The 25,315-nt window shown below is 37.6% G+C and overlaps 1 protein-coding gene across 1 annotated transcript in view; it reads left to right on the top strand.

The window, feature by feature from the left end:
- Positions 1–25,315, top strand: part of diaph3 (diaphanous-related formin 3) — a 363,248-nt gene that overhangs the window by 15,038 nt on the left and 322,895 nt on the right. The window contains exons 3-4 of the mRNA XM_081358271.1: positions 11,192–11,224; positions 23,035–23,208. Of these exons, the coding sequence (XP_081214397.1) occupies positions 11,192–11,224; positions 23,035–23,208 (207 nt within the window). The remainder of the gene's footprint in view (positions 1–11,191; positions 11,225–23,034; positions 23,209–25,315) is intronic.

Genomic DNA, 25,315 nt, shown 5'->3' on the forward strand with positions numbered 1-25,315 from the left:
CCACACTTGCGACATCACATAACCACACATGCGACGTCACCGACGCGCGCGTATGAGGACTCGTCAAAGAAAATATTTTTAAAACAGACTAAAAAAAAAACTACATCCCACAACGAAATTTAATTGCAAGGTGATCCATTCACAAATTGCCAAGAGTGCTTGTTTTAACAGACGCATCATTCTTAGAGCCAAGATGAAGACGCGGCATCGTTGTTCGTCAGTATTTTGTTTCCATAGCACATTAACAAAATATTTAATGACAGTAAAAACACTAAAAACAGTACAATTACAAAATATTAATTATAAAAATAATATCAATAAAATTATATAGGCCGCCTAGGCCTAATAAAGTCTTTAGTAGGCTACACGAAGCATCTGTGAAACTCTGCCTGTGAAAATCACAAGCAACTTCAAACTTGTTTAACAAGAAATATTCTTCAATTTTTTTCACTGTCAATAATGTAAGTCCACAAGAGAAATATTAAGCCAGTAAATTAAGATGCTGTAGCCTACCGTTATATCCACCGTCGTCTCTGAGAGAACGCGCAGTTAATGCAGTGAAAGCGCAGTCCGTTTCTGCTTTCGTTTTCAGGGAATGATCGCGTTTACATGCACGTTATTAACTCGATTATGCTGAATAAACTGACAATGCATGTGGTCATGTAAACGGATTAACCCATTTTCCTTTATCAGAGTCAAGTCATAAGTAACGTTAAGTAGGCCTACCGATCGACTTTTAGATTTTTGCCTCTGATTTCTCCCGGCATTTAAAACCCGCGTTATTTGGGCTTATTGAAGTGCGGTGCGCATAAGTGAAGTGCATCCAGACAGAGAGAGAGCACTGGTAGGAGGACATATCGCAGACTCCGACTCTTTCTTGACCCAATAAATTAAAACGTGTTCTCATGATCTCGTGCAGAAGCAGCCTACAGTCAAAATGCTGCATCTGTAACGGCATGAGGGGATCATGTGTGTCCGTAAATTTCCCGCTGACATGTTGAAATATACAAGAGTGGTCAGATACAAGAATGATTAGGATCTTTTTTTTTTTTACCTCACTATACCAGTAAATAACCTGATTTAGCCTATTAATAAACACTCCACCTTTGCTAGCAAAATAGAAAAAGATTCTCATTTAAAACGAAGTAATAAAACAAGCAAATTGATGAGTAAATAAGCAAGTTAATAATCAAATAAGTAAGCCCCGCCCCCCTCACGATAATATCGTGTATCGCCGATCTCACAGGCTGACGATAGGACGATATGAAAATGGAGCATATCGCGCAACCCTAATGGATGGCCGATTGCAGTGACCTAATAAACACTGTTATTTATAATAGAAGCAGGTGAAATGGCTAATGTTGTTAATTATGGCAATAAGTCCTTTTAATTAGACCGGTGCAGTCAGGGAGTAGAAAACACCAGAAAATTGAGTAGAGGGGGTGCAGCACAGCACGTCTATTAATGATATTTTGTTACGTTTTCAAAATGATTTATTAATTTATGACTTTAATAAGGACGAGTCCAGCTTGTTTTTAGTCAGAAGGCCTGGTGGTTCCGTTTTGTACAACCTGATTTGCATGAATGGGTCTTTTCTGCTCCGACTGAAGGTGATTCAGAGTCTGCCTCGAATGACAATCCAGTCTTCTCAAGGCTCTCTTGCTTTCTCTGCCAATTGTTGCTCTAGCCTTGAAATGGTAACAGAGGAATTTTCAATAACTATGATGCTCATACAAATGATGCCATTCATTCCAAGGGGAGTATGATTACTGTGTAAAGAATATTAGTCATGTCAAACTTTGGGTGCACGAGCTGTATATCCCTTTTTTCTTTTATAATAATTCTCTCGAAACATACCCGCACATTGTTTCTCTACTCTGTGATTGCTATTATCTTATGTTTTCCCCATATGAGAACACACGCAAGGCATGTAAGCGCTTAGTACTGCTTTGTATGAATAAACTCCCAATTAACCTAGTTGCCATTGTAACCAAGTTTTTGTAAAGTTTCTACAGTATCTGTTTGACTGAGAATTTTGTTAGGGGGATGTGTTTGTTTGTGTTTGCATTTGGCTCGAAAACCCAGTCCCCTGCCAGTTCTTCAATTGGTGACATCTATCATGCTGGTTGGCTTCATGTAATGTGCAATGTCTGTGGCCAACACATCTTGGTGTTTTATTTATCCGTAGGACTAGGATGGAATGGATAGATTATAAGCATTTCAATGAGAATCTATGAATCTGTGGGCTTTTCTCGCTTATTGATTGTACTTATTACAAGAAGCAGCAAATAATACAAATAATCATTGCATTGTAAACACTAAACAATCAGTTTACACATTATTATCATTGCTTGATCCTTTAGAATTCATTCTAATATGCTGATTTGGTGCTCATGAAACATTTCTTATCAATAAAACAGTTAAAAACAGTTGTGCTGCTTAATATAATTGTGGAAACGATACATTTTCTTTGAGGATTCTTTGAATATAGTTTAAAAGAATAGGATAGTTTAAAAGAATAGGATTTATTTGAAATAGACAGCTTTTGTAACATTTATAAATGTCTTTAATGTCATTGATTAATTACTGTCAATAATTATCTTTTTTTGAAATACATTCCAAAATTTTAGGTGGTTTCATTTCTAGTGAAATGTCTGCCAAATGAAAATGCTTTAAACAGGTTTCAATTTATTCAGTGGACATTGATTTTAAGCATTTATACTTTTACTGTGGTTGTTTTAATGAGCCCTGACATTTGTGTGAGTTTGAGAGTGTTAAAGAAACCTCAGGGATAATTTTGCTCTGCAATTGTACCCAAAGTGTTGTTCACTGCAATGCAACATCACCCTTGAATGGAGGTCAAAATGCACGAGAACATCCAGACACACAACTGCACTTGTCTCCAAAAACATCAAGACACCTTGAGATTTTGTTCTTCATATTTTGTCCGTTTTGTAAATTGTAAAGTTCTGGAAAGGAAAAAAAAAACACTTTGGGGAGAAACTTCTGATGGTGACTTTTCCAATTTAGTAAAAGTTAGAAGCAGCACTGGTGTTGTCTTCAATAAAAACAGTAATGCTTTAGGCAAACCTGCAAGTGGCAAGCAACAGTTTTTATTCACCAAAAATATTTTTTATATGCATTAAGTGCATGGTGGTTTTGGACCCTGGTTATATATCTTTTAACCTTTTCACATTGTCTTCCATATGATTTGCTGTAACTGCATTTATATACTTCACAAGTATATACAGATTGACCTCAATAACTCATAATCATCTTTCTTCTGGTCTTCATCTTGACTGTAGGCGGTTAGCCCACCATCCGTTGGCTGAAGTGAAGCAGATCTCTGGCTGGCCAGGCGGTGGATGGGTGTGTTGATCTCATTAGTACACCTGATCTCAATGCTTGCAGTTCGCCTTAGCTCTAATGAGGATCCCCCCCTGCTTGCCCTTCTTGACACACAGACTGTTTTTGTTTGGGTTTGACTGGTCCCCACTCTCCTGTCAGAATGGTTTGACCTTTCATAGAGCTGTTTTTCCAACCAATTTACAGTATAAAATTTCTATGTTTGCTTTGTGATTATACTTTTTCTATTCTCTCCAGCAAAGGGTTTCAGCTGATCAGGTTGTAACTCTTCTTGTGAATGATTAGCAGGAAGTTTGCTCCACTATTTGCTGAGAACTCAACTCGAAAGAAGACAGACTGTTAAAATTCAGTGTGATTTTACATTTGTCTGCACAGAATGAATTGAGCGTGTATGTGCTTAGAGAACATAATTATCTCGCCACTTATTCGTTAGTATTAGTCTGTATAGGGGCAAAGTTACATTTGAATACGAGTATGCAGATGGTGGTTTGGCTGAAGGCTGTGAGAACGTCGGTGGGGAGTTGAATAACGAAACCGCAGAAGTCTAGACACGCCCCGGTGGCTGTGAGAGTCTTCCATTGTGTGAAGTTATTTAATTTCTGAAACATGACTCTTATGTTCTCAAGTGCTTCACAGAGGGACCATTGAACCTGCTGTTTCCTTTCAGCCTTTAATGGGGAAGATTTTGTTTTCACCCAGAAGAAGCGCTTTACCACACTTTCCTGTGAGAACTGATGTTTTGTGATTTTATTTACTTGTATGAAGGAGTTGGAGTTGTGGTTTAGGCTCAGGCTAAGTTTCCATAATCGCTGTGCCCTGGCATCTCCAGGGGTATTTTTGTGGCGTAGCCTAAATGACTGTTCATATTCGAGCATACGGCAGCACTCGCATTGAACTAAGTGTACAAAGAGTGCCTTTTTTGCCCATGTTATTTTTATTTTTTTATCATCTCTGTTGTATTTGTCTGTCTGTTTTACGTGTTATTTTTAACAAACCATATTATAGAGATGCGTTGTCAGATTTAAGATGAGATTTATATATCTCTATATAAATCCACTGTTATTTTACATTTGATTACCTCAATTTCTGTAGTCCTTTTTACTTTAATATACTGTTAGACCCACCTGAAAAACTTAAAGCTGTTTTCTCTCTTTATTCTTTTGCATTTATTTGTTCTTATTTTATTACTGACTTTTTAATTGTTTTTGTATGAAAAGAATATTTTTCATTTGAAGTTGACTTTTGTTTGTATATGCTGTCAATTATAGTTCTTAGAAAATAAAATCGGTATTGGCAGATGATACTTACAAAAAAATCGGAATTTGCCAAGAGAATTGCAGTCGGTGCATCTCTAATATTTATAAACGTTAGTTTAAACGTTATGCACTTTTTCTTTTTTACAGATAGTCATGCTATTTCATTGCTTTATAAACAATTTAATACAGTGCTTTAATATTTTGCCTATTGCGGCCTCATGTGGCTTCAGGAGATAGACAAAAGTTTTTTTTTTCCTAACTGAAGTAATTCCTTAGAATATTAGTAATATTTAAGTAAAAAAAATTCAAATTAAGTTTTCAGCCATTTTGTCAGCCCTAGTTTAGCTTTAGCTTTGAGGAAGGCAGGGGTGCTTTCCTGATAACTGTTCCTGAGATCAGTTGAGTTGAAGCTAAACCTGTTGGCCGAGCTGCCATATGCTGGTCCCCAGCAGAAATCGGGAGGTTGAGGTCAGGTATGAAATACAGTTACCTCTCTGCTTCCAAGGTGTAACTCTATGGTAACAAAAAGTTAAGAGGGAATAAAGGCACCATATTCAGGCCCTGGGATTTCGCTACATTACATGGGTTGCAAAATATTAATCTTGCAAATAAATTAGTTGTGAAATTTGGTTTTAATGCTTTGTTTTTAGCAACTGAATCATGCTGAAAAATGTTAGTTGCCATACAGAGTACAGGGGAAGGGAGGACCACCTGATATTTAGATAATTATAAAGCAAATATAATTACAGCCAAGTAGCTCAAGATGTTTTTGCTGTCTCTGCTAAATTGAGTATGACAACAGCTTCTTTTTAATTGCATGTTTGTCATATGTTTTAAATAATTATTTTTTTCTCTCAGCCAGATTGAGAAAACAAACACGGTCTGAGTGACTGACAAGTAGAGGAAAGGTTCTACAATTAGGCTCATGAATATTTGTTTTCTTTTTGATGGTCATGATTTTTATTTCATCTAATTACTTTTCACATTTTTTAGTGAGTTTGTATTTTAATCTACTTTTATATCTACAGGTTCATTTTTCTTTTTTTCCCCTCTGTAAATTGACAGTGCAATAGGCACATTCGGGGTGTAATTAATGTTTTTTTTTTATACTTAAAGGTACTCTAAGCGATGTTGGGTGATGTCACTTCTTGTTGACGTTCGAAGTATTGTCACACAAACGGAGGCTAGCTCGACTCTCCCTCCTCCTCATCCCGCCCCTCCCCCTCCCTTCCGTGCTTCCTGAAACCTTTTCCCTCTTCTTTGCTATTTGTTCATCGGAACGTTGTCTCTTTGGCCGTGTGTTGGCCATATCAAAATTCAAAAGAATATCATTCTACCTAGTGGTCGACCGATATTGTTTTTTTGATTGCCGATATCTTAGAGAGCAGCATGGCCGATATAAAGCCGATATTTTTATTATATACTTTATATTTATTTTAATCAATATTTTATAAATTTTAAATAAATTAGAAAACAAATCTTTAAAATAAACATGATTATACTGTAGATGGCAACTTCTTGAATCTGCAGTCCTATTACAGTATTTTTCACAAATAAAGTAATTGTTTAAAAATATATGAATATGTGAATAAAAAGGAAGTAAACACTGTAACATTGCACTCAGTAATCTGGTAAAATTGTGCGCACTGGTAATCATATTTTTTCAAATAAAGACAAGGTAACGCTAATATTACATACAGCACACAGAAAACAATATGAATATGACACAGTGGGCAACTGGATATAACACAGCATATTTTAAAATGAAGGATTTAAAGTTTTTCGACCGTGTCTCCTGTGAAGCTGATCTTCTGTTTGCATTCCCTCACTTCGCACGGACTGACCGTTACTCGCAGTAACACGTTTATGCAGGCTACAAATGCACACTTCACAAGATATCACAGCTGGATTCCATTAAATCTGCAAGGTTTGTGAAATTAAATGTTTATTAGATATCCAGAGATTTGTTTAAATGATGTAGATGCGCATTTGCTGAATGTTGACAGTAAATGAGAAAGTATTTTAGCCTAATTGTTTGCCTTTTCTTTAACAAATAATATAAAAGCAACACTTTACTTTTTCGCGTACCATTTACTTTCTTTGTTTATCAGTTCTGTCTAACAAAGTATTAGATATGACTGACAGAGATCGTAAACTAATGTAGACGGAGAATGTGAGTGAGTGCTGTGTGATCAGGCGCTGCTGTTCTCTTTTCAGGCACTGGTGTTCTCAGCGCCGCCCGTCAAAATAAAAGTCCCGCTTCCAACACATCGGCCAATCAGAAAAATGTATTGGCCGATGCCGATATTTTAAAAGTGCCAAATATCGGCCTATATATCGGCCTTGGTGATATATCGGTCGACCACTAATTCTAACGTTAGTCGTTGTCTAGGATATCTCTCCTCTAGCTAACTTCCCTCTTCATGCTTCTCTCTCCTCCACTCCCCACACTCCCCTTCATGTGCATGCTCACTAACCCCCAACCCCCAAATCATTCTTGTTGGTTATTGGCTGGAACCATAGACTGTAAAATAAGATGGACGATGCCCCTTCACTCTCTTCCATTGGTGAGAACTGAAGCCGCCAGTGTCCCGATCATAGACTGTAAAAAAATATGGACGTAGTGTCCGTGACGTCACCCGTAGGTTTCTGAAGAGCATTTTTGAAGCCTAAAGTGGGCGGAGCCGGCCGTCGCCATCTTGGCCTTGCGTCACTCCCGGATAACCGAAAATGGGCTGGGAAGAGGCTGAGAAATCACCCAAATAGCTCGACGTGATCGAGTTAGCTCAGGCTGTTAACGGCTCTTGGTAATGCTATTGACAGTACCAAGTCTGAGACTGCACAGGGCCTCGCGCTAAAGTGACACTTGATGATGTAAAGCCAATTAAAAGTTCTTTTGCCCTTCGAAATATTATAATAGTTAAAAGACATGGCTACAAGTGAGACTGTGTATCGTGATTCTGTACTATTCTGCTAGTTGAAAATGTATTATGCAGTAACTTAATATTACTCTGAGAGTGTGTGTGAGACAGTGATTTATGTGCATACATGTCAGTCACTCTTTTTTATAGGCTATGGTCCGTCAGCGCGGCATCGCTCGTCAAGTTCGTAGAGAGCTTTTTCAGTCCATTTTAAATTCTGATTTTGGCCGCCTCTCAAATGTGTTAAACCATAGATATATTGCCTATGAAGTTCAAGTAAATGCGCTAGAAAATCTGCGCTCATTCATGGATGTGCATTTATTGCATGAACGGAGAAAGCGCCGACACCTGCATGATTTCATCTGACAGTACATAAGCATATTATAATCCATCTGTTCCGTGAGAGCAGAACGAACGAGCCTTTATTGACGTTTTTAAATTTGAAAACTCCAAAAAGCAACGAAATTGTCAGACATCCATTAGTGCATGTTCACAGAGGAAAAGAACTGAAATACAGCGCTGGTTGTTCTCTCGAACGATAGCAGCTACTCGACGACAACGACGGAATCCAAAGCCGTGGGCTTTTTACCCAAGTAATGGGTCGGGTGTATTAAATTGTATGAAATAATCCCGAAAAAAAAGCACAAACACTGCAGAGAAAGCAAGCTCCGCAGCAACATTTGCTGAGGTGAAGTGACGGCTAGTAACAGCAGACAAACGGCTAGCATTGACATCAGCGACAACCCACCTGTCACTCAAGTGGCCACACCCTTAAATGCAGAAATTTAAATATTAATCAACTAAACGGATGAGTTATAAAAAAATGCACCCCCCTCACAGTTGTTATGAAGGGCAAAATTAGCTGTATAGACCAAAGCCACATAGAGATCCAGGCTGTAAACATGTTTTTTTTCTGCTGTAAAGTTGGTAATTTTAACATGGGGGAGATACAGATTTGACTCACTTCTGCAGCCAGCCCAAGCGGCCAGTTAATGAATTGCAGTTTAACTCACTTCCGTGTTGGTTTCAAGAGAGAGAAGGGGAGGTTGCCGCTTGGTCCCGATGTGGCGCTGACATCTTGGGACTTGAGTCTGCGCAGTAGCGATCTCTGGACCAGACCTGCGCAGTAGTGAGCAGGAAGTAAAGCCATGAAATCAACTCCCTGCCCTCACTCTCGCAGAATGCACTCTCCCTGCACTTGTTTTAAGTGGCCTATGTCTGTCCGTTCCGCTTGGTTTTTGATCATGATGAATTTTGATGTCTGTTAAATGCAGTACGACAAGAGGTTTTTTAAAAATAAAGTAAATACAATCTTCTCAGTCCTCCGAAGATCTCGAAAAAAAGTCAGTTGGTGCTTCAGTGACTACTTCGCTCAGAGAACCTGTCAATCACAGCTGTCAATCATGACGTTACACCACCGTTTTTATACAGTAGCATCACGTAACTAACTAAAAACAAACTTATTTTTAAAACAGACACTTGAACTTACATCAGCGTGATAAAAACGACAGCAAATGACAGAAACCACCTTTGGAAAAAATATATTTGAAGTGTAATTTAATTGTTTAGTTAGTCTCTTGTCCCGTTGAATAACACGGGGAGGCGGGGTTTATGACCTATACTAGGACCAGTCACCGGGGGGCGATCGAGGCGCTTTGGCTTCACTTTTCAGGGCTTGTGTGGCACGCTTGGCTGGAACACTGTTTGTTATGTTTCATGGTCCAGGCTGGCCCAGTTTGTTTTTGTTGCTGTTTGTGGAGCCTGGGATGTCTACAGAGACTGTTTTTTTTACAGTGTGTTTAGGGGACAGGCAGCTAGCAGATAGTGAGGAGATGTTTGCTGTATGTGACAAAATGTTTCAGCCTAAAAAACGTGTGACATCGCTTGAAGCACCTTTAAGGAGCTGAATTTTAAATTAATGTTGGCTTACTGAGTGCATTGTGAAGTTGATGGCACTTTGATGCTTTAATCTTTGGTATAGTAAGGTTATAAATATGTAGGAGAGTTTATTTTATTTTATTTTATAAATGTAGAACAGCGATAAGAAACTTGTGTATTTCCATTGCCTCCAAATTGACATGTTTTATTCATTGAGGTGTTTTTTTGTTGGCATAAAGGTTCTCTCAAAAGTCTTTCAGAAGGTCACTTGTCTTGTTCCTGGTATTTCATGCTAAGTTCAGTAATTGAGAGGTTTCTGTGATTGAGAGGTTTTGTGTTTTTGGAGTTCTGTGTTTCTTTAATGAAGGTCATTTCCCATGCACAGACTTTCTGATTGATCACCAGCACAGCATGTTTACACCGAAGTATGTGAATTTGTTTTGACTCCATTAATGAAGTAAGACTGATGGCTGTGATTCTTGGCCAAGCCACCAATAACTGTGTGTGTGTGTTTGACTATTGTGTGGACCACTAGCTGAATTAATAGTGCATGTGAATGTTTAGAGGGAGGCTGTGAAAATGTAGATTTGGAGTTTGACAGATTATAATGCCTGCCATCTGGGATTGAGTCGAACTGTTTACTTGAGCTGTGCTGGGTTACTGCTAAATAACCCAATTCTCTCCTCTAATGGAGGACTGGCAAGAACCTAGACTAAGAATACAGGCAAAATGTGCTGTTGTTTGTTTGCTTTGTTCCTCCTTATGAGATTTGGCAAACCATTCCTCTAAAGAATTTCCAAAATTAAATACCGCAACAGCATTAGCAAACATGCTTTTCCTGAGCACCACAAAAGCAGTTTTTCCTCAGCGCGCGAGTGTGATCCAAAGCAACAGATTGGTCTAATTTTGTCCTTAATCCAACATGCAGACATTCCAATTGCATATTAGCACGTTCATATGTCACCAAGGAACATTTTCTCATTTACAATCGCCTATGAAACTTTTGTCTTCTAAACAGATGGCAGCATGCAATGGTGAGCTTGTAACCATAGAGAGCAGTAACTAAATTGCACTGTATGCACTACAATTCAAAAACTCTTGAATTTTACATCTCATCTTTTTGACACTCTAACTGTGAATTGGTCTTTAATGTGCATGAAGCACTGTGCTCAGGTCCCTTTGCAATTGTCAAGGGATGGCGGTGTAGAATTAAATTAGTTGGCTTCTCTCTCGTCTTGATTATTGCATTTCCAATTATTTCTTCATACATGTATATGCAGGCAATTCTTCACTTGGACTAATCAACATATTTGATCTGAGAGATTTTACAGTTGAGAAATTCAGAATCCACACACACCACACACACCACACACACACACACACACACACACACACACACACACACACACACACACACACACACACACACACACACACACACACACACACACACACACACACACACACACACACACACACGTCTGTTCTTATAGATGTTATAGTATAAAAAAGTAAATTCTTGAAGCTCATTTGTGGGCTCAATTGGTTAATACTTTTTATGCTTTGTTACATCTTCAGTGCCACTGTGAAATCATTCTAATCATCTCTCTCTCTCTCTCTCTCTCTCTCTCTCTCTCTCTCTCTCTCTCTCTCTCTCTCTCTCTCTCTCTCTCTCTCTCTCTCTCTCTCTCTCTCTCTCTCTCTCTCTCTCTCTCTCTCTCTCTCTCTCCCTCTCTCCATCTCTCTCTCACTCACTCTCACTGTTTATAGCATTTAAACATCAGAACACTTACAGATGATGTGGTAAGAGTCCTTTATTCAGGTTTCTCTCCTTCACTTTGTCAAATATTCACTCTTTCATTCTCTGTCTTGTTGTTCATTATCAACAAGCATACATTTTAAATTTGATTCTTCCTCTCTGATATCATTAACCCCATATCACAGACTATTAGAGGACCCATGCTTAAAGTATTTTAGTCTCATACTAACCACAGCATTTCATTCACAGTCAGCTCAGGTTTTTTGAGAAAAAAAAAAGCTTTTACTAATCTGTCACTACTAAAAAAATAGACTTTTTTTTTACCTCCATTTTGGATTTTCTAAAGCTTTCCTTGAGTCAATTGCTTGCTTTCTTGTGCGTCTAACACTTGAGAATGGCCTTTTATCAAGCATGTTTCATGCTATACATCCCTAATGAGGCTGCATGTATCTGTAAAACTTATACAACTTGTTGTGAAGCTGTTCAGCTCATGGTAAGTGTCTGTTTGTCTGTCTGTCAACAGGGAATACATTACAATAATTCCTCTCTTTTCTATAAATTCATGGTAATTTCATTAGATCTCACAAAAAAAAATCCAGAATTAACTCAGGAAACTTGACAATCAGGATTAGGGATGGAAACGGTTAATCGATTATCGATTAATTGTCGACAAGAATTTACTCGATTAAATTAATTGTCGGCTAATTGAACATTGCGAACGTGACACGAGATTCTCGCTGGCGGCGAGAGACCCAACACAAACCTGAGGTGGCTAAAAAGAAACCAAACATGAGGCGGTCAAAACGGAGTGGAGTGTGGGAGCATTTCAAATTTGAGGAGAAGGAGGACGAAAAGTGCCACCATTGCGCATATGCTTCAGTTATTGTGTGTGAGATCTCAGGACTGGTGGGAGCATACTAGCTTTAACGAGGAGCAGTGGGTCCGAAATTTTGTTGTGTACAACAATATGTTGTCAGCGTTTGTCCACATTCCTCTCCTACGACGACACAACGTTTCGTCGGGTCATCCGTCCCTTTGCAGATGCGCGTGGGTTTCTCTCGTCATTAAACCACGGAGACGTTGCCTAATGTCTCAGAAAATCCGACCTACCGGTTTACATGAGTCGCATTTGCACATATCTGATTTATTTCCACATATGAAAGGCCTGAAAACGATTTTGATATATCCGAATGCATGCGTTTTTTTCCTGTTTACACCGTCATAGAACACATCGGATCTGTGTCACGTGAGCAAAAAATCGGAATTTGGTCACATTTCACTGACAGTGTAAACGAGGGACGCCCTCTAATTTTACTGTCACCTTCCTCAGGGATGATTTAAGTTGTGTTCAGTTCTATATTTGAAGTTTCCAGGTCTAGTAATCTTACTGTTTCCTTTCTCAGACCAAGGGGGATTATAAGTGCTGCTGCTAATGTTTCAAGTTTCAATGTTTCAACAGTATTTATATCGTTGTTACCTCTTGAACACAGCCGCGTCCAAGTGATCTGAGGGTGCGGGCGGGTATAGATATATACACTAGATCAGTGGTTCTCAATCCTTCAATCCTGGTCCTGGGGACCCACAACTCTGCACATTTTATATGTCTCCAGGGAACTACACTGCGACCAAAATGGTCGCATATGCGACCTTTTGAAATGCCATTGCGACCAAAATTTTTAATGGGTCGCAAATGTATCACTGATTATTTTTGTACCTATGTTTTAGGCAATGTGCTATGATTTACTATGAACATTTATTAAAACAGAAATGTGTATTTTAAGAATACGTTTTATAACGTGCTCTGAGCATTCAACACATCAAGTTGGCTTCAGCCCCGCGACCGTTACTTAGATTAAAACGTACCATTGTATCTGCGCGACTCGCGAGCTCTCTCTCTCTCACTAATACGGACGCGTGCGCGCACACACAGAGAGAAGATAATTGTAAAATGAAAATTGACGGGCTATAGTTTAAATTTTGTTCTTGCTTGGGTTTTTTTCTGTCAAAATGTCGGAAAGCATATTGTATTATCCATCCGTGTTTTTAAAATTCGTTAAATGACGGACGTTTTACAACACAGCCCTCGTTATATGTCGGATTCGTCAAACTTAGCCTACTTGATATTATTTTTAGAATAAGTGATTCGTTATGCTATTATTGGACTCCTGTCTATTTATTGTCAACTGTTTTCTATAAATATGTTTGTATTGGCTAACATTTATGCAGCTAATGCCTGTCCTCAAGGGTGTAACTTTGGTTTGAGAAGTGGGGGGGACACAAAATGGGGGAAAATTGTTTCGATTTGAATCCCATTTCCTGCATTTACATACATTTGGGGACTATGGTGATACAAAATAATTAATAATAATTTTGAAAATAATTAAGTTGATTATAATGATAAATTCTGCCAAAAAGAATAGTAGGGTACTAAGTATAACAAAAATATGTCTTACTTTTTTATTGTTTAATAAAGTTGATTACAACAAGTTAGATTACAAGTTGATTGCCAAGATGTGAGAGAATAATTTTATAAAGTAAAACATGTTCACTATTAATGTTTTGTGTAAATAAAATTGAAATAAAGTGAGACTCAATTTCCATTGTAATGTAGAAACAACATAAAGACAGTATTTAAATAGCCTAATTGTTTAATAGCATCTTTTTATGAATGAAGGCCTGTATCACTGATATTAATAGCTACCGATGTCTCGATAAATTATTTTTTCCCCAAAACATTTATTAGGCTTCAAAAATATAACAACTTTTAATTTAAGTGAACTTTAAACAATCCTCACTTAAACCCATAATAAATGTCATATTTACCCAGGGCCGGATTAAGAATTTCCTGTGCCCTGGGCATGAAGACTCAAGGCCCCCTGTAGTTAGGGGGGTTCGGGGGCATGCTCCCCCGAGAAAATTTGGATTTCTCTGACCTACATATGTGCAATTTAGGACTTTTGAAGGCCAAAAAATTATAAGAAATAGGCTATTTAAAAGATTGTCATTAGATTATTTGTCAATACCTCTCTCCTCATCTTCATATTTCTTATTCTCTCAGTATTCTTATCCTGGCCTATTTCTTCCCCTCCTAGCTGAACTTTGACTGATAGTCTTTTCATTTCCGTCTGTGTCAGTGACGAAAGTAAACGGCTCAACTGATATTTATACGTTTTATGAATCATTTTCTTAGACAAGTTAATTTACTCAAGGCTACCTGTAGCCTAAGTCAGTGTTGCCATTAGGAACCTATTGCAAGCTTTGAAATTTGAAAACATCTGTTTTTAAATGTTAAAAGTATTTTTAAATAATAAAAATTATAGGCTTGCCCTAATGGTTAATCCGGCCCTGTATGAGCCTTTCCTGTCTTAACAGGTATGAAATATACAGAAATTGAATAAGGTTATCAAATAGTCCGCACTGCATAAATTATAAATTACAAATAGATTAATCCTTATTAAAGTTACAAGTTTTTCATACAATGATTTTCTCTGTTCCCTTTGTTCTTTGGTTAACTTTACTGACAGAGAATTAGTGGCTGCTGTCCCTTTAAGATCTGCCGCTGACAGGATCTAACGCATTTAATTTTCTCATTTACTCTTGACTTTCATTTAAGATTTTATTTAACTCATTTAAGAATGTTCTTGTGAGGATACTCGATAAAACGGGCATTTTGGCATACATGTGTGTGTTATTGTTCGATTCTGGCGCGCTGTCTGTGCGTCGTGTGCGTGTGTGCGCGCATCAGGAGCGCTCCCTGCTCATTAGAACTTTCATTGAGCTATTTTTAGAGTGTGGACGCGACGTTCCTGGACGCGGCAGCGCACATCGGCACGAGCTTTCTTTGCCCTGCTCATCCGTGGCAATGACGGTGAGCGAAAAAAATAAATAAAATCATAAACAAACGAATTTGAAAGTGGGGGGGACATAAACGGGATTTTGAAAAGTGGGGGGGACATGTCCCCCCTGTCCCCATAGGAAATTACGCCCGTGCCTGTCCTGTTTAAAATGTTCAAATGCAAAGACAGCACGTCACAAATAGAAGCCCTTTTCCCTGTGCTATTTAGTATCATATTTGGTTATTGGAAAAATAAATTAAGTAGCCTATCTTTATTGTACACCTGTTTTTTTTTTTTTTTTTTTTTTTTCCTTTGTTTTTTTTACTGTTTTCTAGGGGTTTCTTAATTTTAGACCAGCACACATTATATGCAATGCAATGCATTATAATGCATGTGTGTCCTATGTGTGACATATTTTGCACACAGGTAAAGGTGCCCAACATAAGTCATTTCTAAAGTAAAAAAAAAAAAAAAAAAAAAAAGGTGTTTTGGAAAATTTCTCTTTATTTGATTATCAGTAAATTTGTTTTCTATACAGAGATATCGATATCGGCCATAACAGCAATATTAATATCGGTTATTATCGTATCGGCCACAATTTTCACATCGGTGCATCACTACTTAAGAGTTCAGGAGTCTGCCCATCTGTGCCAACCATAGCATGTTGAAATCCATTTTGCACTTTATTGTGTACTGTATTTTCTATTGCAGTAAATCTATCCCCACCAATGTTAAAGAAAACAAAACATGAAGGCATGTGGTTTAAAAGATGGCAAGTAAAATAAAAAACACATCTGTATGCAATACAATTTCATTATTGTTCATTATTATCCAGAGCGGCTTACTATAAACAATTTGTGCGACCAAATCATGTTTTGCGCCAGTAACTGAAAAAGTTAGTAGCGCAAGTGCCACCAGTGGAAAAGGTTAGTGTAGTTCCCTGGTCTCCTTTATCTGACACACCCAGTTCAGTTCAGAGCTCTTTCCTAATGAGATGATGATCTGAATCAGGTGTGTTAAATGAGGGAGATATACAAACTGTGCAGAGCTGTGGGTCCCCAGGACCAGGATTGAGAACCACTGCACTAGATGTCGCCTCGGCTACTGCAGTTCATTGGAACGAAACCGTAGCCAAGGCGACATCTAGTGTATATATCTATAGCCGCCCGCGTCCTCAGATCACTTGGACGCGGCTGTGTTCAAAGGTAACAACGATATAAATACTGTTCGTTTTCTCACACAAACTGCTCGTTTCGTGTCTTAGGCCATCAATGTGTACTTACGATGGGGAATTGTTTAATTTGGACGACGGGGAATTGTTTTAATTTTGACTCTGTGCTTGCTCTTTGAGACAGTGACCATAGACCTGCATTAAATGACTGACAGACAAGAACGGTTTGACCTAAAAATATCAAAATTGAAACTACTGCGGAAAAAAAGACACCTACATCTTGGATGCCCTTGACGTAAGCTAAAACATACCAAAATTTAATTTCAAAGTGAACTATCCCTTTTAAACTACATAAATGCCATTATCTGTACCGTATCCCAACTGTTACAATAAAACATCAATTGAGCAATATAACATGCATTTTTATTCAGTAGCCTATAAGCAATATTTAGCTTTTTATGTTAAAGACACTATTGATATGGTGAGAAATTTACATTCTCAGGAAAATAGCCGCTTATCAGTTAATGGTTAATCGATCGATAAGGTCAATCAATTAATGATTAAAGAATTAATCGATAATTTGCATCCCTAATTAGGATGTAAGAATTGATCATCATAAATAACCAGAGAAACTGGAAATGCCTTGTTCAACATAAAATTAGGGCTGGGTGATAAAACCTTAATGATAATTATCGCAATATAATTTTCCTTGATAAAACGATAACAAGAGTTTGATAAATGCTCGATACAATGTTTAACGAATGAAAGTTTATCCATTTATCCACTCGGCAGCACAGCATGAGCTTAGTATAGCACATGCACTTACTTGCTAAACGTCTCGGTTACACGACCACTAAACAGCGCTGTGGAATTCAGCAAAGATTACAAATTGTCTTGACTTAAACTAGTTTAAAGCCAGATGAAACAGCACTGACAAACAGGAGAAACACTGCGAAACGATACAGGGATGAGAGTATAGTTCCTAGCCATATCAGCCTAGAAAATCGCAACTTTACATTTTCCGTCGGTGCACGATGTAACTACAGAAGAGTCAAGTTTTAAATAGGAAAAATATCGAAACTCTTTGGTCATTTTTTAAAGAGTAAAGCTAATGGTCTTGTCCACTTCAATGATGTATGCTAAGCTATGCTAAAAGTGGTACTGCCAGAACCGGAGATCGGCTGAATGGATTCAAAAACGGTAAAACTGTTTAACTCTGGGGGAGTTGTAAAATGAGCCTATTTCCAAAAAAAGTGGAGTATGCCTTTAAAAGGTTTTTTCATCTACAAATCACCATTTACCATGAATACAATCATATCGAATTGTATTATATTATTAATGTAGACATGCATTAATGGAGTAATAGAATATATTTACAGTATTTTTTTGTGATTTAAGCTAGCATTTGTGCATTTATACTAAATGTGTTTAGGCTACTGTTTTTATACACACTTGTGAGGTGCTATGTGTGTGGTTTCAACTGCGTTTGTCATGATCTATGCTACTGTGGAAGACCAATTGTTAATTTTGATTAAACTCAATAGTTTATAATTTTACCATATATAAATGAGGTTGTTACCATTTTTACAGATGTAACTGTTTTTGTTAATGAACTTAAATTTGCATCTGCATCCTAACCCAAGCTGCTACTATGTGCATTTTTGAGAGACAACATGTGTAATATTATTAATACTGCAGCCTGCACTGCAAACTGTGCCAAAGATACTTGCCATCAAAGTCAGGCAACAGTCAGGTTTTATGACTTGAAACAATATAATCTGTTAGCACATGCAAAAATTTAAATTATTTTTTTTCTTAAGATATTTATTTTGTTGAAGCTTCAGTCCATAACTTTTTTGGGTTAAAAAAATTCCAAAATAAGTCTTTGAGCAAGTACATAACCAGCCAGTGTTCAAAACCATCTGCTTGCCTTAGCTCGATTCATAACGGTAAGCTTGTAATAATGTTTTTAATTCCAGTGGTACTGGTGGATTTGCGCAGAAAATTCGAGCATGTCTTTGCGTCATTACGTCACATCTGTACACATAGGTGTCTCAGCTAGTAGGCTATGTTGCATCTGAGGATGTTGGAGGTGGAGATTTATAGCTTTTTCTCACAGCACTTGATATAATTAAACTTATCAATTTAATTGCGCATCCAGAAAGGTTCAAACGACAATCACCAGTGACAACTGGAGATTCACCCGTTGTAAAATGCAAGACTTCGGGGTGGCTACAGGAAAAAAAAGAGACTGCAACCGGGCCCATGCGAAAACAAGGATAAATATCGGAAGGGAATTAAATGTAGTCATGCAATGCTGATGTTGTTAACATTAACAATTTGATAAAGTATAATTTGCACGGTTTGACATGATATGATAAGCGATCGTTAGATTTAATCAGCGCGTTTTACTGCAATGCTTTTTTCCCCTTAGTTGGTCAGAACAAAAGTGGATGTTACTTGTTCAGATTATATTTTCTGGTGAAAATTCTTATGTTGGTCATACTTCTAAAAAGTAGAATCTGTGATTCCGAATGACAGTATCCACACTAGCGCGGTGACTGACAGCCGCACATTCTCCTCAAAACAATTGGATTAGTCCGCGCTGTGCCGTGCCGAGGCACAACCCACGTAAAGTTGATAATTCTGCGAATAACTGCAATTACAGATTTCGAACAGAGATGGCGACAAAGAGGAAAAACTACGGACTGCAGCTTTAAATGACTGAAAATGTACAAAGAATTCAAAAACATCAAGTGTTTGTCGTGTTCTGGCAATAAAGTGTAGCTTATAGGGCTGGACGATATGGCCAAAATGTATATCCCGATATATTTCTTAATTTCGGTCGATATCGATTTGAACAATATAAAAGCCTCAGGAAAAAAATCAGAATAGCCTAGATTTTTTGACATGCACACACTGCACAAATATACAGAGTTTCCCGCTGTTTGCGCATAACCATTTTCCTACATTGGTTCTTTATTTATTTTAAACGGCAACTTAATATTTATCCATTTCTGGTCATAATTAAGACATTGATCATATGAACCATTGTGCCGCACTGCTTATTATTAATGCAAAATCAAGCTAATTAATTACATTTTTGAATTCTTATATTAGCAGTGATTGCTGGAATTGTTTTTGTATGATTTTCTCAATTTCTTTTGTAAGTATGATGAATAAAAGATGGCAGTGATCTGAATTCTGAAGCATGTTAGAATTTCATGTACTGGTATGAATTTCATTAAACATTGAGGATGAAAAATGTTGTATCAAGCCTGTGCAGCTGGACCTGTTTCCTCTAGCAGCGGCAGAAGGTAATGAAATATTTTGGATGGAGGACTTTAGGTCATGGATTGGAGCAGTCAGTTAATTTAAACAGCACCTAGACCATCTTATCGATGGAACTCAGTGGGCATTTTTCACCCTCATGGTGAATAGCACCAACTTTGGCATTTAGCACTGCAATCACCTCCATCCTTCCTCCTATCTCAAATCTTCCTTCTCGCCTCCCTTCTGCCATGCTTACTCACTAATCATCTCTTCACCAGGTTTCCTCTTTCCTCAATACATTTCAATCTTCCCTTCTTTAATTCTTTGCCTCTTGGGTCATTTAATCCCCCCCCCCCCCCCTCTCTCTCTCTCTCTCTCTCTCTCTCTCTCTCTCTCTCTCTCTCTCTCTCTCTCTCTCTCTCTCTCTCTCTCTCTCTCTCTCTCTCTCTCTCTCTCTCTCTCTCTCTCTCTCTCTCTCTCTCTCTCTCTCTCTCTCTCTCTCTCTCTCTCTCTCTCTCTCTCTCTTTTGCATTATGGATTGGCATCAAAATGTGTTTTTGTTTGTGTTGGTTTGGTATCGATTCTCGGTCTCTCGTTGCCAGAGGGAAGGTAGACCCAGGAACAGGGTAATCAGGATTATGATGAGGTAGACACCGCTGGGACACTCCTTTTCCCTCTCTCTATCATGCACCCTAAAGTCAGGTGCGGTCTGAAATGAACACACGACTGGATTGATTCATGTATGAATAAGAAAAGAGACAAAATTGACAAATGGAGAATAAATTAAATTAGCAGATGCAATCTTGGTGGTTGACCTATATGTTGTCAAGGCCGATGTTTTAAACCAAGTAGCCTAAATAAATCAAATGCAAAGAAGTATTATAGCATTTGCAATTTTATTATTAGTAATGGACCTGCATAAAAAAAGCGTGTACTCTGTGCATAACGATCTGTCTTTGTGAATTGGATACGGACAGGATGGAAGAGAATTACGCTGTCATTGGACATTCCCGATTGACAATTTAAATTATTCTTGATTTCAAACTATGCTACTCTACATCCAGCTTGCCGCTATGCCATATGCAGGTCATATACTGTATAGCCCTGTCTTTATGAAAAAAAAAAAGTTTTCCCAGTGCACACAGACTTTACCAGATTGCTGAGTGCACTGTTGTTCACAGTGTTTGTGAAAAATACTATAATAGGATAACAGAATCAAGAAGTTACCATCTAAAGTATAAATCTGTTTATTTTACAGATTTATCAAGTTTAACAATAATTGTTTTTATATTTAATTTTTCAAATGATTTATTACTAGTTATTTCTTATAAATGAATATAAATTTCTTCAGTTGTTATGCATTTGTTTTTACTAACTTTAGAATGAGAAAATTTGCAGAATTTGTAGGGTGGCAGAATAGTGTAGGACATGCTTTCGATGAGTGAATCATGTCCTTAGATAATGGAGGGTTTTTGTGAGGGCTGATGTTTGGTCATGGTAGAAATGTGTTTTGGTGCTGAGAGGCTGAATTACCAAAGAGGGGGTCTGGTGGAGTGATCAGAAGAGGAATGAAGGGGATGGAGCCATTAGTAACATCAAAGTGTATGCCGGTGAAAAAAGGAGAGAGATTGTATGAAAGTAAGCCGCAGACTCACTCATAAACACCTAAACAGCCCTGAAAAGCACTTCATCATCTAGATCAGCTCGCGTCGGCTGAGGTATGATGCCTGTTGTTGTTATCGAGGTAGCGGCTGCACATATTTATTTATCTATTCACCGGTAACGAGTGTGGAATAGCAAAGCGCTTCTTCCCTCCGCTGGGGATGAATCTCTGTGATTAAACTGATCAGTGCCATCACTCAATGTAGCGAAGAGGCGCTTTAGGGCAGTGGCAAACAAAATTAGACAGATGATGGTGTCGTTTGGTATCAGACACCACACATTTGCTCCCTGCATCGGCTCTGTGCACTGTAGTCGCTAGCTACACTCTGATCTACTGCTTGTGTTTAATTAATTTTACATCAGTGTCATTGCTGATTATCTCAGCGTGTTGCTCTCCTTCTTGCCAAGATAATGCGCAATGGGTGGCATTGGCAAAAAAAATTCTCGAAGATAACTGCTGCTAATTCACCCACCCCTTGAAAGAAAGGGGGCAAGGCCTCTGAAAATAAACCACCTACCTTTTCAGCCAACGCTGACATCTCAATCTCCCATCATCTCCCTGTTGCTCCCACAGACCCAGGGAGAGAAAACAGCTCTCTGACAAATCTAATCCAATTAGGAAATCATTATCTGTGTGATGCGGGGGCCCACCATCTCGATATAAATCGACGGCAAGTTACACTGTCTCTGCGGACGCTCTGTTTGTTAGGCATGCTGCATGTGGAGCTGTCTGACTTTTAATGAACGTTTGCTTACGATAAGGAAGCTATAACTGATCATAAACAATGTTCACAGGGTTAAAGTGGGTATTTGGTAAAGATCTGAAAGCTTTTGAACTTCAGTTCAGACCGAGCCACTCGCTTTTGTCAGTGACCATTTTAATCACATTTTAGCTTTTCTATTGTGAATTTTTTTTTTTTTTTTTTTTTTACTGTGGAAAATATTCACATTCACACTCCGTGTAACTCCATATAATCAAAGAGTATAGAAGTAACTTCTAAGTAAGTTACTTCTATACTCTTTGATATAATATTGAAGTTATTTTACTATGACTACAGAAAGCAGCATGCATGTGAACCAAATACATAGCATGCAAATTACTTGTAAAGGGTCGAGTCAGTTTTGCCGCGCTAAACTTAATAAGCTTAACTAACTAAGCTTAATAAATGGATTGAAAATATTTGTGTACAGTATATAAAACAATAAAACTTCACATACACACTTTGGGGACATCAGAAACTTATTTTACATCTTGTAAAAAGGGCATTATACCAACCCTTTAATATTTTTGTGCAAACCGTGATAATTTTTTCAGGATTCTTTGTATAGAAAGTTCAAAAGAACAGTATTTATTTTAACTAAAAATCGTTTGTAACATTGTGAATAGGGTATATGTCGAACGTCGCATGACGAAACCGGAAACCTGGTCTCATCGCATCCGCTTGTCATAGAAAGTGTTAACAGCCGTATGAACTGATGCCGATATCTATGGATTTTTAAGGTAATCAGCTAACCTACCTATCTCACTTTGTTATTAGCTTTTTATTCTATTTAAATATCTAAACGTTAGTGTGAAGATTTTTTTTTTTTTTTTACTTTTAAATATCGATCTTCACATGCGAGGGACATTGGTTATGATCATCTTTGCTCGCTCCTTTTAAGTTATCTTGAGTAAAACAGTAAAAAAATGCATGAAGCACATACAAAAGACCTGAACCGGAAGCGATGCGTTCTGTTTTCCGGTTTCGTAATGCGGCGTTCGACATATACCCTATTACTGACCCCAAAGTTGTATATTTTTGCACTTTCAACTAAATGGAGAAAAATAAATAAAATCAACATAGGCAAATTAATTTATTATCATGTAACCTGTCTCACTCATACTCGCTCAAATGTCTCATTTTTCTCTTAGTTGGACAGGTTTTCCAGTATCCGGATCCCTGGCAGTAAAAAGGAACGGCCACACCTCTCCCACATGTCCAAGCATTCCTCTTCTGGTGACTGGTCCACTTCCTCTGAATTTGAGGAGCTTTCTTCAAAGATCACATCGGAGAAGGAAATCCTTGCCCTCTTTGAGAAAATGATGGTAAGATGTATTTAGATATAGACAAATGTATTATGTAATTCTGAAATGCATAAATACATAAACAGAAACATACATTGGGTCTCATTCACTAATAATTGCAAGGTTTATTGGTATCTATACGCACAGGAGAACTTCTCACCAAAAATGTTCCTCCTAATTCCCTAATTCTAATACGTGCATACGCACATTTTCTTAACCTTGTTTGCATGGTAATGAATTTGTAGTATTCTTTCCGCACACCTTTCCTTTTGTCGCTCTCAGCAAACTTCATGCTCTCTAAAGTCACGCTGAGAGCACACGCAGCAAGATCCTCAAGTCTGCCATCCTCAAAACATCATTCCTGCAAACATTTATTCACTTTAGCATATAGATTGTATGAATAAATTAATCCACACAAAATTTTTATTATAAAATCAAAACAGTCATTTTAAAAGATGTAATTTCACAAACAGCATGTCTGATTCAGCGGTGCTGCGTCCTCTCTCTCTCTCTCTCTCTCTCTCTCTCTCTCTCTCTCTCTCTCTCTCTCTCTCTCTCTCTCTCTCTCTCTCTCTCTCTCTCTCTCTCTCTCTCTCTCTCTCTCTCTCTCTCTCTCTCTCTCTCTCTCTCTCTCTCTCTCTCTCTCTCTCTCTCTCTCTCTCAAAATGCACTAAACATCACCACATTGCATCGGCAAAAGGCAAGCGTCAAAACACACACAAAATTGTCAAAATTCCGGTCTTGGCGAGTATCTTTGTGAGAAAGAAGATGCATATGTAACAGTAGTATAATGGATCTGTGCACTGGCTCTTAAAGTGACAGCAGCCTAATATGTGTCTGTCATTAATGTTGATAAAACAACAAAAGAAAGATTTATTTGTAAGGAATCAGGATTAGTAGCCTATTTATTTAATTTACACAGGACTAAAAGGCCCTGATATACTTATGGTTTATTTGGGAAAGATGCAACTATAATGCAGAATAGCAGCAAATGTGCATAATGGTCACTGAGTTGGTAAATGTACAGATTGACCGGTAATTCTGCAAAATGACTTCTCAAATAAAGCTGAACATAAAACAGAAACAGTGACCTATTCGATTCTTAATAACTCGCCCAAACAGCAAACAATTCCAGCAGTAAAGCTTTAGCTTCTTGGTTGATGCTGTCACCCAGGAGTATAGTTTATAATTTCTGGAGTTAAAATGCTTTCAAAAGCTTTGGCTTTCTGCACCAAATTAAGCTCTGGTGTAGGTTTCACTTTACTGATTAACTCCAGCTTTTCTTTAAAAGTTAATCTTGAAAATGGCGTGGATAATTAGCAGCAATGTTTTCACAAATGTTGCTTAAATATACTTAAGATGAAACATGTAGGCTATGTATAAAATTTCATCTTAATAAGTTTATAGGACCACTCAGAGAATGTGATTTCTGCATACGTGTGGTTTCAGTTGTTCCTAAATTATTTTGTAAATTTAGAATAAAATTTAAAACAAAGGATGCGTGGTCAGTAAATGAGCCCCAATTTCTGACCGTAAAGGATTTGTTGATGTACATTCACGCTATTGTACATGTCTGCTTACTGTGGACATGTATAAAACCAGTTAATTATCACTCCTACACAATGACCTTTATCAACCTTTCAAACACAATAATCACTAGAGGTTTATTTGCAATTATGTTTTAAGAAACGCAACCTTTTCATAATGAAATGGATTGTTATGAGTCACTGACCTCAATCAGCTTGTATTCAGAGAAGGACAAGGCCCTCATGTCTATAAATGCACATACTCACTTGCATCATACAGTCACGGACAAATGTTTGCAAGCACCTTCGTTTATTGTGGTAAATAAAAGAAAATACACAAAAATAAAAAAAAGAATTGATGTTTTGAATTATTATTTTTTTTAAACTGATGCTTAACCTACAATATAGTTTTGATTTGGACTTAGGCATTACTAAGTAATTGCAAAATTGCACATTGTCAGTTTTAATAAGCACTTACAATAAAAATTATTTTGTAGCATGCCTGTTGAAATTTTTATTTACTGTACTAATATTTTTGTCAATTTAAATGTAAAAGTTTTAGGCCTGTATAAGATTTATTTTTCTCTTTTTAAACTTTTTGA

The sequence above is a fragment of the Scardinius erythrophthalmus genome (assembly GCF_964197995.2).
Source record: "Scardinius erythrophthalmus genome assembly, chromosome: 25".
Taxonomy (NCBI): Eukaryota; Metazoa; Chordata; class Actinopteri; order Cypriniformes; family Leuciscidae; genus Scardinius; species Scardinius erythrophthalmus.